The following is a 15,113-nucleotide window of genomic DNA, read 5'->3' as shown; positions in this document are numbered from 1 at the left end:
CTAGAGTTTGTTCTTCAAGGTCTCAGGATTTGGGCAGACCACTCTGGTCTTGCACACAGTCTCCAATTTCAAAAAGTACATGGTTCTTATGACTCATATGACTTACATAATGTTTCAACTAACAGACGTGAAGTAGTCAAATACATAACCAAATAATTATGGGATTGACATATATACACTAATATGTATAAAACAGATAACTAATAAGAAACTGTTGTATAAAAAAAATAAATAAAATTTATAAAAAAAGAAAAAAACAACTAAGGAAAACAAGGTCCTACTGTATAGCACAGGATAAAAAAATGTAACTAAGGCATCTGTGTTTTAGTGCTGGCTCTAGTATTTTCTGAGTAGTCTTTGTTGAAACACTGCAGAACTCAGTTTCATTATTCATAAGGTGAAGCAGGTTTGACTAAATTTTTAAGGTGACTCCTTGACCTCAAATTCTATGATTATTTGTAAGGGCATACAATAATACACATTAACATAAAAAATACTTATAAGAAACCTATCCAGGCTTACTTCAATGAATGCAATCCATCCATAATTAGCACAGCATTTGTAAACACAGGCACAGTTTCAAAGTGGTATTTAAAGAGCTTATTTTCTTAAATAGATAAAACATTGCATTTGAAAGCTTATTTACAAGATTCTAATATATGGTATTGGAGTCAAACCGTATGTCATAATATATTCAGAAAAAATACGAGGCTCCTAATTGCCTAGATTTGATTGTCTCAGGAAGATCATGACCTTTGATATTTATTTTCTTAACAAATATCGTGGAGCGATCACTGTGTCTCAAACGTTGATCTAATCACTTCACACATATCAATTCATTTAATCCTGGAGACACTCCTAAGAAGGGCTGCTATTATTAGCATGTCTATTTTTACACAAGGGAAGACTGAGGCACCCAGAGGTTGACTAACTTGCCTCAGGCACTAAGAGGCAGGATGAGATTAACTTCCTCTTGGCTGCTAAGTGGCACGAGCCTGGATTCAAACTCGGGTGAGCTGGCTCCAAGCGGCATTCTCTCATCTGCTCTGCCCTGTGGCCAGAGCTTACAAAGCTATGGGCTTGTGATGTAAGACAGTACCCAAAGAGGGAAAGGACATCAGTTATTCAAGACAATAACACGTCTATTTCCCTTAAACACATGCACGCACGAACACACACACACACACACACACGCACACACACACACGGACAAGCCCTCACGCTCTCATGCAGCCCTCACATAGACACAAAACCAAAGGATAAATTTGGCAGATTTGAATTTCACTAGAGTAGTGGGGATATGGAAGTGAAGATCTTTAGTATTTTTGGATTAAATTTATAGTGCCTTACTTTTATTTCACAATCCTAAACTAGATCCTCATAAATGTCATGTCATTAGCAAATGTGTTGTATATATAATGTCAGGTCCATACAACCTTTATGCTATTCCAAAATATGTAGTTTTATAGTTCAACATATATATGACAGATATGCCCTTTATTTACGGATTGGAAAAAATTGCCTTTCTAATTTAAGGGTCCTCTCTTACCCCTACCTTAAATAAACAAGTAACAGTTTCACCTTCCAGATAATTTATGCTGGTTGAATCATTTTAGCCCTCTAGGGTTTCTGGCCTGTAACATCATGTGCTCTACCCTCCTCACCTGGCACCTTTGTTCCATCCATGGTGACATTTGTACATCTTAAATGCACATTAGAAGATTTTATACTCAGATTCTGAACCTTCCCCTGTGAGCGTTGAGAGATTATTATGGAAAAAAGTCTTTTATGACAACCAAACATGTTTCGTATGGCTGAGATGCTCATGTCAGGCCTTGAAGATATCCTCATACATTTATCCAAAAATTATGGTAGAACTCCACTGAGCAACGAAAATACCAAGAGACATGAAATGGGGTAAAAGAGAGGACTTCAGAACCCTCTCATTAGCCGGGAAAACATACAGCATAGAAGGAGCACAGGCAAGCATCACCCTCTCCATGGAAAGAGTGTAGCAGTCAAAAGAAAAGTGGAGCTAATGACATGCCAGATAAGAAGCAGCCTTCTCAGAGCATCACATGACATTCCTTCCTGGGATCAGGGAGCCTGTCCCACGTTTCCTGTTGTGCTCCTGAGTCGGTCTTTGTGGCAAAGAGACAAGTTTGCTAAAGTTTTTAATTAACGTATGTCCTTGCTGACAGATGTTGTGAATGAGGCACTTTTTCTTTCCCATTATGGCTTAGACTTTAGATTTAATTACTGTGGAAATGAATCAAGAAACATGACTTCAGGCAGAATATTTTAAATGTCAGCAGAGTAACCATATTAATTCTGAATCTTAAAGGATCCATGTAATCCCATCTTTATTATGAGTGATGTGAAAATAATTTTAGGAAGGAGGTTAAAGATAGGAAGACCCTGCAAGCCATGGGAAGATCACCTGTTAGTTGCCATTTTTTGGATAGCTGTTTTGTTTGCATAACGACTTAGTTTTATTTTGTGCATACACATAACGACTTGTATGAGGACTGTGCTCTTCAAGTGTTATATGTGAAAGGACCGGAGCCCTTCAACTTAGGTCTAAATGTATTCATGAAATATATCTTCCATTCAGATGATCAAAATCTGGCCACATTTTTTTTATTGCCTAAAATGAGTACTCACTTAAAATTATGTTATCTCTCATGTCATCAGCTCTAAGCCATGGAAATGCAGTGAAGTAACTAAATGTTTAGGCCTCCAGTAAAATACATATTTGGAAAAAAAAAAACAAACCCAAACCTTAAAATGACCTAAAAGAAACAATGAGGTCCTATTATACAGCACAGGGAACTATATGCAATATCCCGTGATAAACGATAATGAAAAGGAATATAAAAAAGAATATATATGTATAACTAAATCACTTTGCTGTACAGCAGAAATTAACAAATATTGTAAGTCAACTCTACTTCAATAAAATTTTTTTTAAAAAAGAAAAAAAGTTGAAGACATATGGGGTACCTTCTCATACAATCCAGTGCTCGGATAAAGAAGTCCTTGTGTAACTGGTGTTCATCCCTCAAGATTGAGCATTGTTCAAGCGTCACTGACATCGATGTCCTGTCTTTGGCACTTTTACAACAGGTGAAACGGATGCCATTTAGTTTGCGACAAATCTGTAACAGACACATACACAGTTGATTGTTTACTCGCAGATTAAAGTGTCAGAGTCCTCTAGACACTTCTAGTCTAAACCCACCAAATTTATGTTAATTTATGAAAATTAACTGGTTCGATCTGCCTATAGAATGGAAACATATTACCTTTTCATTTCAAAAGCTAGTGGAATAGATTTAATTTATTTAGCTCTTTGTACATGAGGTGTGGGGCTGTTGAAGGCATATAAGATGGTAAATATCCAACAGAGGCAGCAAGGCTCTCTGAGAGGGCATCTAAGCCGCAGGGGATAAGGATAATCACAGTTCAGAAGCAATATCTTGATAGTGAAGGGGAAAAAAATAATCTGTATTTCCTGGATCAGCCACTTGATTTGAACCTTACATAGCTAATACCTTCTTACTATATATTTAAAATAACCTTTACTAATCTCTGCTGGATATTACGAGATTTCAAACATCCACATGGTGCCAAGTGAAACCGATAAGGAAACCACTCATCAATGCAACTAATAAGAATAAGGACCCCGAAAATGGCCACTGTAATTGCAAATCTACTGTGCACCAGGTAGAATGCTAATAAATTTCATATAGATTTTGCTCCTTTAATTTAACTGCCCGTGAACCCTGGAGGAAGGTATATTAATCTCATTTTACAGATGAGGAAGTTGAGGTGTAGATAGGTAAGGTGCCTTACGCACAACAGAGCAGAGCCAGGATGCTGGTATAAGTCTACCTAACAAGGACCAAGTCTTTAACTTCTGTCCTGTTCTGTTTCTCTCTGTAATTCTTTCTTGGTGTTATTCTGATGGAAGCCAGGAGAAGAATCTGTAAGTAGCAATAATTTATGGTCTCATTGCTTTATGGTTAACAGGTGAATCACTCCATTCTTTTCTCTTCCCTAGTCCCTGGTAATGCATCAACAATGTTCGTCAACATGCACTTAAGATACATCTACTCTGATGAAATACGGGCCTGCTTTATTATCTGCCATTGAGGAGGCCTTAACAGTTGCCTGCTTTGAAGAGAGGATATAATAATACAGTTTATCAAGGGTTTTTATCATGATTTAATTGTGATTCTGATACTTAGCTTAGGAGTTACCAGTCCTTATTAGCCCTTAGGTACTTTCTCACTATCTCCAATGTAAGTGACTAGAGAAACGTGACAGCGTGATTTCAACATGTAATCTTTTTATTTCTTGTAGAAAACACTAATGCATTTAAATAAATAGTATTTCAAAAATTTTAATATAAAATAACAAAGGCTTGACTATATTTATAGTAACGAAATACAGACCTCAATGGTCACTTACGAGAGGTAAGTTTTAAAAAGAATGAATATCCTTTAAAATGCCTTGTCACAATTGTATGCAACTATCCTACTAAGGATATTTCATGTTACAAATTTAAAATCAAGAGGAATCTGGGGCAGCCTTCCCTGATGGCGCAGTGGTCAGGGATCTGCCTGCCAGTGCAGGGGACACGGGTTCAATCCCTGGTCTGGGAAGATCCCACATGCCGTGGAGCAACTAAGCCTGTGCGCCACAACTACTGAGCCTGTGCTCTAGAGCCCACGAGCCACAACTACTGAGCCCTGAGCCACAACTACCGAGCCCACGTGCCACAATCACTGAAGCCTATGCACCTAGAGCCTGTGCTCCGCAACAAGAGAAGCCACCATGATGAGAAGCCCGCGCACTGCGATGGAGAGTAGCCCCCACTCGCCGCAACCAGAGAAAAGCCCACGCGCGGCAATGAAGACCCAACACAGCCAAAAATAAAATAAAATAATAAAATAAATAAATTTATTTTAAAAAAAAGAAGCTGGGGCAATTCCATCACAGCAGACAGGTTGGGTCTTGGTTTCTGTATTTGACAACTCTTTTGAACTATATGAGCTTAATTTAACATTAGCTTAATTTGGTATTTGGTCTTTTTAAATTTTCATTTTTTAAAATTCATTCAAGATAAAACCAAATAGCTTTACATTTTCCAATTAGAATGTAAAACATTAACAAAAGCAGTATTTCATTAATCGTTTTAAAGAAGAGAGGATAATAAAACAGAGGCAGAAATAAAAACTTTTTGGAAAATGTAAAAGGGAATTTCTATATTTCTTTAAGAGTAATACCAAGGTCCCTAGTTTACAAAAAGGATATTGAAACTCATGTATCACCCTATAGACATGTTATTAATAATAAAGTCAATATTCCTACAGAATGCCAAATTTGCACACTATGGGTGCTGTATATTTATCAAGGCAAGTAATCACCCATTCATGAATTCAATGGTAAGTTGTGAGTAAGCCGTATTTGGTTGGTATATACATTTCAAAAAAATTTCAGAAACGTAGGATTTATGGGCATTTTTTAAAATATATTCAAATGAGAAAACTACATGTACTAGAGAAAATATTCATTTGTGGTTCTACCTGTGCATCCTTCATTTGTCAATTTACATGACTGCGTGATATGTGCATAATGACATATGTATATGTTCCTAAGTTGTCAGATGGCCTTGGGCAATGATCAAAGTACTTTGGTGCTATCATGTCATTAGTAATATAGCAAAAATAACTTACGACCTGTCTTTGTGAAATTTTCCTGAGAATTAGCAACCATAGTAGTCTTTGAAGGTATATAGAGCAGACACAGGAGAAAGAACTATTAAAAACAACCTTCATGTAATGTAGTATGATGCTAAATGGGACCAGTGTAAATGAGCTGCCTGAAAGCAACGTTTCATATTGTTACCTTTGATGTTCTTCCCTGGGGCTCCAAGAGGGCATGAAGGGAAACTAGAGCAGCTTGCTTTTGGTAAATTATTTTATGTAAACTCATGGTAAATTATCCATTCTTTTTTCCCAGAAGAGAGTAAGTAATATTAGATTATAATTGAAGCGCTGGCAGTAGGGGGAAAGGCTTTGTCTCAAATGCTATTGATAGAGAATGAATAGCACATGTGAGAAGATCTATTACATGAGCAATCCTGTGCAGTAAGTTCAAACATGGCGTTCATCAAAAAGATCTCCAATGTGTGCCTTTCCTGATGAAAAGTTCCTTTCCTAGTGAAAGGATCTCTGGGTCTGAATGTTTAACAAAACTCATATGAGCTATACCTGAGCGGTTGCCAGATAAGAGCTTAAAAATTATAGGCATGATTTTCTCCCTCAACCTTGCAGAAACCTGGGGGGGTGGGGAAGCAGGCAGATCTTCTACCCTGAGGGTGCCATTAAATGAGAAAGAAGCATACAAAATATAGCTCATTACCCTAAGAGCAATACATCAGTAATAAATTCTATGCCAATATCTAAATTGACAAATGCATTTACAAGCTCATTAACAAAACAATATGTCCAGGAGCCTTACTGAGGCTGTGAGTCAGAGATCTGATAACCACTTTCTGTTGAAACCATATGTCTCTAGAGCAGCACTTCAAAACCCTGACTGACACGGGCTATTGACATTGCAACATGCGATATCAAGAAAATCACAGACACTTGATTTTAACCTCAAACACATCCCAAATTTATAAGAAAAGCCAACGAGTAAGATTTTTTCTCATTGAATACATCTTCTTCTATCTTGTGTTCTTGTGTATTGATAGACTAGATGCCTAATCTCCTGGATAATGGAGAATGACATCTGGTAGCCCAAAGTGCAGAGGCTGGACCCTACATAGCAGATACCCGATAACACTTGCTGATCATCACAGTGACAGGGAATACCATTTGACAGGAGAGCGCCTACCGTTGCAGCCAGCCACATGATTTCTACATTCTTTCTCTTTTTGGCTTGAATATTTTGATGGAGATTTTCTAGTAATCCTTTTAAATCATTTTGTTCTTGAAAATGTGAAATGTCTGAAAAACAAAAAAGGAGGGGAAAAAAAAGGAAACCGCATTAGTATTAAGCTGCCCATGGAGTTTTCCTTAATATATTTCAAATGTAATTTCCATAACAACAAATGCCATTTGGAGCAGAGAGTATCTGAGGATAGTCATACTTATTAATCCTTCCAGTTTTATTCTTTACTTAGAAATATGCCTCAGTTTCCCTCATTCCCTATTGTGTGTAACTGAGGTAATGTCAATGGGTGATATAACACTCACCAAGAAGGGAACTGTTTCTAATAACAAAGGCTGCCTCACTTCAACCAAAGTAGAGGATGTGGATGAAACATGAGATACAACCTTCCATTTTTGGTTACTGAGCAGCTAGTCTGAATCATGAGACTATATCAAACTGAACAGCTCAGAGGTGGAATTGGGAAGTTCAACCAAGACCCATGAAGTCAGTTTCTACACATCAAGATTCCTCAAACTAGGCAATGTTGACATTTTGGACTGGCTAACACTTGGTTGTAGGGAGTGGGCCTATATTCTGCATTGTGGGATGTTAAGCAGCATCCCTGACCTCTACCATTTAGAAGCCAGTAGTATCCTTCCCATTGCGACAATCAAAAATATCTCCAGATATTGCCAAATGTTCCTTGGGGGCAAAGTCTATCTTGTTTGCGAACAAGTGCTATTAAGGAGCACAGGTATGGATGGAGAGAGGACACGCAAGAGGCGATAGTTAATTATATGAGATAATTGGGAAGGAAGCAAGAAGTGACTGATTGCTCAGATCTCTACACACTCATAAGTAGAGCAAGGGTAATCGATGGCATATGGTTTATATTAAAACCTAAGGCAGGGCTTCCCTGGTGGCACAGTGGTTGGGAGTTCCCCTGCTGATGCAGGGGACGCGGGTTCGTGCCCCAGTCCCGGAGGATCCCACATGCCGCGGAGCGGCTGGGCCCGTGAGTCATGGCCGCTGGGCCTACGCGTCCGGAGCCTGTGCTCCACAACGGGAGAGGCCACAACAGTGAGAGGCCCGCGTACCGCAAAAAAAAAAAAACCTAAGGCAATGCACACTATGACACCAGTATTCCTGAGACTCACTGAGATAGGATTCAACATTAGAATATAGAGATGGAAACAAAAAGTCTAAGAGAGTGGTTGGGTTAGTACCGTACAGTATGAAAACACACTCTACTGTGGAAGCCACAAACTGATGGATGAAGAACTCCTGAGAGCTTTAATTGAGTCTAAAAACAGGAGAAAATACATAAGAACTGGACTATACGTAGGCTATCCAGTTACATTGAAGAAATAGATGATCTGTTCCTGAGTCAGATCACACACACACACAAAAATGACACAAATAAGCTTTAATCATAATGAAGCTTGGCACTTTCCAAAACTGTACCAGATGTTTCATTTTATTAGAATAATATATCTGAGTAGCTCTTAACTTTAGCTCCAGAGAGTACAGGAAATATCCTAACGAACTGTACTAGCAATCTATATCTACCAAAGAATGGAAGTGGTTGGTAAAATGGAACTGAGCATTGAAAACAATTATATATCATCTTGAATTTCCTGTCCACAGAATAGAGGAAGGTCAGGTACAATCCAGATTCATACCTTGTTTTAGGGAGATGAGATTCAAAATATTCATATAAATATATGCATGATTCTACTTTATTAGTTCCTAAATGGGAAAACTGTTAAACGTCAAATTTTTACCGTGTAACTAGAGACGTTTTTTTTTTTTTTTTTTTTTTTGGCCACACTGCGCACCATGTAGGATCTTAGTCCCCCGACCAGGGATCAAACCCGTGCCCCCCCCGTTGGAAGCGTGAAGCCTTAAGCACTTGACTACCAGGGAAGTCCCAATGATTCTCTTAAGAAAGAGAAGCTTTCCCTAAAGACATTGCCTCGCTAGGTAGGAGACTCTGATACACAGAGATTTTTAACAGGACACAGCCCAAGGATAAAGGGAAGGAGGCATAATGTAGAATGCCTTGAAGAGAGTTGCAAAGCCAGCTCAGGACTCTACAGCTAATTGAAGAAAGTAAGGACAACAATGGTGCCTTCTAACTGATACTTTTAGCACACAAGGAATAAGTCAGATCTGCCATCACTGCCCTTAATGTTGATAAATGGCAACCAAAACAAACCCCAAAACAATCCATGACTTAGAATAACAAGCAGCTAATTAAAATTGTGTACAGGTATATCATTGACAGAGAAAGTGTCCTTGACATTGTTGAAAGGAAAAACTGGTCATATTAATAAATGAATTTATTGGTGTAACATTGCGTGTGTGCCTGCACTTGTGTGCATGCTTACCTCTCTCTCTACGTGAATGCAGGCAGAGCAAGACATCGGTTTAGATACTAACAGTGCTCCTCTTCGGGCTATGGGATTTAGGGTGATTTTTCAACTGGCTTTTAAATAATTTTTTATTTACTATTTTTTACTATTGGAGTATTTACTATTTACTAGTATAGTATTTACTATTTACTAGTATAGTATTTATTATTGGAGTATAGTTGATTAACAATGTCGTGTTGGTTTCAGGTATACAGCAAAGTAATGCAGTTATACATATATGTGTATCTCTTCTTTTTCAAATTTGTTCCCCATTTAGGTATTACAAAATACTGAGCAGAGTTCCCTGTGCTATACAGTAGGTCCTTGTTGGTTATCTATTTTAAGTATAACAGTGTGTACATGTCAATCCCAAATTCCCAATCTATCCCTTCCTCAACTGCCTTTTTACGTCATTTGAGACACAACAAATATGTATTGTTTTAAAATAATACAGTTATTTTAAGAGCAAGGGAGAACAGAGTACATATGTATAAGAAAAGGAAAAAAAAAAACCCAAATTCTTATGATACAAAGACCTGACCTCCAAATTTCCATGGTCTGGTAGGGTGAGATAGATTTTTTACACCATTATTAACTGCGGTCAAGTGTACCGTGGGCTATGACGCAAGACAGTAAAAATGATAATAGGGACCTAAGAAAAGGAGTGGCCAATTCAATGAAGAATAGTTGAGTATGGAAAGGTTTCTAGTAAAGGTAATGCTTTGTGTCTACAGAGAGTATTTGAGGCCAAGAGGAAAATGTCAACAAAGGCATGGACATATGAGGCAGTACTATGGAAACAGGAAGCTTGTAGTTCACCATGTCCTTGGAGGGCACAGTCTTAGAGGCAAGGATTATGAAGAGTCTATTCTGCTATTTTGGGATATCTGGGCTTCCTACTAAAAACGGGAGCACCTCGTGAATTTTAATTATGGACATAACCATATCTGAGAGGTCCCCGAGACTGTTTTTTAAATCACCTGGTAAAAATGACTTTCAAATATTTTTAAAAGCAATACAGAAGAATTTTACTTTATACAATGTCCCATAGCAGTTATGCACACTCATCCCTTTGTAACAAAAATTTTATGAAATAATATTTAACCTTAGTGCGTTCACTGCACCCTGACTATATTTTGTTCTATTCCATGTTGCTTTCTTTTGAATGTTGGCCCCAACACACTAAATTGATTTAACACCTATATAGGGTCAACATAAAAAACTTGCAAAGCACTGATTTAGGGCAACCCCATGTCCAAGATGCTTAGGTGACTTTTTCACAAGGTTCATAGTCAGACGGTCAAGTCAAAAATCCAGTCTCCCAAGGGGCTTCCCTGGTGGCGCAGTGGTTGAGAATCCACCTGCTGATGAAGGGGACACAGGTTCGTGCCCCGGTCCAGGAAGATCCCACATGCCGCGGAGTGGCTGGGCCTGTGAGCCATGGCCGCTGAGCCTGCGCGTCCAGAGCCTGTGCTCCGCAATGGGAGAGGCCACAACAGTGAGAGGCCCGCGTACCGCAAAAAAAAAAAAAAAAAAAAAAAAAAATCCAGTCTCCCAAGCCCTATGCCAGTAATTTCCCTCAAATCTGTATTAATGTCTTCACAGTTGGCTGCTGATCCAAAAAATAATTCCAGTATTAACACAATGGACCAGCTTCTTCAGAATTCTGAGGATTCAGAACAAAGCATAATAATATTTCAAAATAATTTAGTTTCATAGTTGACATGGAGATTTTTAAATCAGCCATTTTAAACAGACTACAATGTTCCTAAAATAAGTCAAACAAATGGCCATCCTTTGCTCATTTTTATCTACATAAATATAGTGCTTTCAGATCCACAGAAATGATGTCCCACAGAAATTTCACCCCTTCTCCCCATGGCATGCTTTTTAGAAGGAAGTCAATTGATGTTCTTAAAATTTTCAAGCCACTGTTTCTATTTCTGTAATGATAAAACTTTGTTTATTCAGTCCATCACTATGATTGCTGCCATTTTTTTTCAGCCTGACAAAAGTCCTGCAGGCCACAGAAATTCAGGCCTGGATCTGGAAAGAAGTAGCATTAGTAATGACTAAATAGGTGAGATTTCAAGATATAATGATAGATCCTGATATAGCAACTGTAAATCATGGTATACACAGAACATGGATTGGTTTTGTTACTGAACCAAACTTGGGTCTGCCCACCCATGAGCAGTAAAGCTAATCTGCTGACACCGGGTTGTAGTGAAGGAAAGTGCAGTGTTTACTGCAGGGTAACAAGCAAGGAGTCCTGGTTACCTAGTGCTCAAAAAGCCCAAACTCCCTGATGGACTTCAGCAAAGCATTTTTAAAGACAAGGTGAGGGAGTGGAGTCCCAGGGTATGTGATCAGCTCGTGTACAATTCTCTGATTGGCTGATGGTGATGTAACAGGGCAGTGTCACAGGGGTTAACATTATCAACCCTTAGGTGCTGGTAGGTCTGGGGGCTACATGCTCATGGTCATCAAGTAGGCAACTTCTTCCATTTGGTGGTGGTTTTAGCATTTGTAAAACAACTCAGGAAATGTGCATCAATACTGTTATCTGGGTACTTCAGAGGGGAGATAAAGCAGAAGATATGGGGGAGGAGTCTCTTGGGAAGGCCCCGTAAGGTTCTGCTCAGTAACCGTTTTAGATATAGAATGAGTTTCTTCAAATGTAAATATGGCAATAAGTCTTGCTTCTGGTACTCACTCTTGCATTACTCTAGGACCGAACTTAGACAGAGCAATTGAATCTCTATGCTTATCTCCATAAAAGTATTCTTTTTTTCCAGTGGGGTTCATGAAAGTAATCAGAAGGTAAAAGGTATAAGAATATACAGTGCATTACTGCTTATGATATTAAACAGCAGCAAAAATCTAAATGATGATAATCTGTCATACATATGTGTATATATATTTATGACATGGAATATTATATAATAGGTAAAATGAATAAACATGCTAGATGTATGAGCATGGATATATACTAAAAACTGTTGAGCAAAAAAAAAAATGATTCATTACAAGATAACAGCAATAATATGAAGTTAAACGTGCAAACCTGTACCATATTTTTTATGGATACACACATACAGAGGAAAAACATGTATGAGAACGTAAAATGCCAAATTCAGGATACTGATTTTCTCAGAGAAGGGAAGGTGAGGAGGGGTGGGAACCAAAACGGGTACAAAGGGGGTTTCCATTATGTCTACAAATATTTGTTTCTCACAACATTTCTGAGACTGGGTGATGGGTTCCAAAGTGCTTGTATTTTATGACCTGTTCTCTTTCTCCGTTTGGAACTTTCATAATTCTTTGTAAAGGAAGCACTGAGCCAAGATTCCAGGAAAATGATTACTAATGCCAACTCCGTCCCTGCTTCGACATGTGGTCACAGCAAGCTGCTTAACCCTCTGTCCCTATTTTCTCAACAGCAAAGTGAGGACAATAACCCTGTCGTGCTGCAGTGGAAAACCATGAATAAAAGTCCTGGCAGAGGGCTTCCCTGGTGGTGCAGTGGTTGAGAGTCTGCCTGCCGATGCAGGGGACATGGGTTCGTGCCCCGGTCCGGGAAGATCCCACATGCCGCGGAGCGGCTGGGCCCGTGAGCCATGGCCGCTGAGCCTGCGCGTTCGGAGGCTGTGCTCCGCAACGGGAGAGGCTACAACAGTGAGAGGCCCGCGTACCGCAAAAAAAAAAAAAAAAAAAAGTCTTGGCAGAAGAGTCTACATTATTCAGTCCTGTGTCACCTCTGAAAAACACAGGAAGACATTCACAGTTCTTAAGAAGAGTTCATAGCCTCAGATAGAAAGCCTACTTTCTCAGGCAAAAGTCCGAATTTATCCAAAGTAAGAAATATTCTCTCATACAGACACATGATCCCAAACATTCAGAATGCCAGTGACTGTTCTCCCACCACTCCTTGCTGGGAGAGAACAGCCAAGTTCAGAGTCACTTTGTAGTAGCTATTTTTTCCTTGTTTTGTCAAATGGGATTTCTTTAACAACGGCAGCTCTAAATATGACATTGGCTTGACTCGAAGGCAGGGTGCTGACCAGTGAACAGGAATGGGACCGTGAACTCTCGGCTCATTGAACTATGATGCTAATGAGGCCAAGGCAATAGCTCCGTCACTTCATGGTCAAATGATTTTATGTTGTCAGAGAACGTTCCAAGATGAAATAGAAATTACAGCCGCCTTCCCCTCACCTACTCCACCTATTTCCCAGTGGGGAGCAGGCACAACATTTACAAGGATCAATCACACCCTCATGATGAAGTCAAGTGGCATAATTCCACCCCCTTTGAAATCAGGACTAGTTCAGGGATGAGCATCTAAATCTAAGCCAATCAGAACTTGACTTTGACCTCAGAAATTGTTTCAGGGCTATGTAAGTGACCTATGCTGTTCCAGCTGAGTGAGGCTCAGGGCTCTGTAAAGTAGAAGGGGAGGAAAGCTCTCTTTATCTCTTTGCTTGAGCATACAGTTGAACATGGGAATAAATGCTCACGCCAGCAAGACTTTCTTCAGGAAGGAACTAGATGCAGGATAAAGTCAACACTAAGAGTCATGAAATAAGGCAGAGAAGTGTCTTTTCAGTACTGCTAAGCCACTAAACCAACCCTCTCTTAACTGGTTGCCTGACTTACTGCTGAAATTTTCAATTTTGTTAATTGATGCCAGTTTGAGTCAGGGTTTCTGTCACTTGCGACCAAAAGCATTCTAAGGTAAACACCTGGTTATACAGGCATTTTTAACACTGATCAGCCATATTGCAAATGTGTACTGTTGCTTTAGAGGTGAGGAATCACAAATAAGGAAGAGTACTTATGGAAAGCATCCCATTAATCACTTCCTTTTTAATGATTTCTTTACATCTTTATTGGATTATAATTGTTTTACAGTGTTGTGTTAGCTTCTGCTGTACACCGAGTGAATCAACTATATGTATACATATGTCCCCTCCCTCTAGAGCCTCCCTCTCACCCTCCCCATCCCACGCCTCTAGGTCGTCACAAAGCACCGAGCTGATCTCCCTGTGCTATACAGTGGCTTCCCACTAGCTATCGATTTTCCACATGGTAGTGTAGATATGTCAATGCTACTCTCAATTCGTCCCAGCCTCCCCTTCCCCTGCACCGTGTCTACAAGTCCATTCTACAGTGATGGTTTTAAAACATAGCCCCACGTTCTTTGACACTCCTTCTATAAAGAAGGTGGAGTCTTTGTACCTTCATCTGGAAGCTAGGTGGGCTTGTGACCATGTTGATTAATGGCAGATGTGATGCTACGTGACTTTGGATGCCAGGTCATAAATGACTATGAAGCTTCTGCCTTATTCTCTTGGAACTTTGCTGTCTGTATTCCCTCTTTTGGGATATTCCCTATAAGAACCCATGTACTAGGCTCAGAGAAGCCCAAGTCACATGGAGGGTCCTATTTAGGTACTCCAGTCAACAGTTTTAGCTGAGCCCAGCCTTTGAGTCATCCTAGCCCAGTGGTCAGAATGTGAGTGCAGAAGCCGGCTGATGACTCCAGTTCCCAGTCACTTAAGGGATACCAGCCATTCTTCTTTCCAACTGAGGTCCCAGATATCTGGGAGTGGAGACAAACTTCCCCACCTTTCCTGTCTGAATAACTAACCCACAGAATCTGTGAGCATAAATAAAATGATTCTAAATTTATATCAGTAAACATGGGATAATTTGTTACCTAGCAATAAATTACCAGAACAACTACAG

General features: G+C 39.3%; 1 protein-coding gene across 1 annotated transcript in view; it reads right to left on the bottom strand.

Moving 5' to 3' along the window:
• Positions 1-15,113, bottom strand: part of INPP4B (inositol polyphosphate-4-phosphatase type II B) — a 480,337-nt gene that overhangs the window by 33,745 nt on the left and 431,479 nt on the right. Inside the window, exons 23-24 of the mRNA XM_024736048.1 lie at positions 6,910-7,022; positions 3,004-3,158 (exon numbers count right to left, since the gene is read on the bottom strand). Of these exons, the coding sequence (XP_024591816.1) occupies positions 3,004-3,158; positions 6,910-7,022 (268 nt within the window). The remainder of the gene's footprint in view (positions 1-3,003; positions 3,159-6,909; positions 7,023-15,113) is intronic.

This window comes from Neophocaena asiaeorientalis, unplaced genomic scaffold, assembly GCF_003031525.2.
Source record: "Neophocaena asiaeorientalis asiaeorientalis breed wild unplaced genomic scaffold, Neophocaena_asiaeorientalis_V1.1 scaffold7, whole genome shotgun sequence".
Taxonomy (NCBI): domain Eukaryota; kingdom Metazoa; phylum Chordata; class Mammalia; order Artiodactyla; family Phocoenidae; genus Neophocaena; species Neophocaena asiaeorientalis.
Note: the sequence above shows the minus strand (reverse complement) of the source record. Positions and strands in the feature narration are given on the sequence as shown.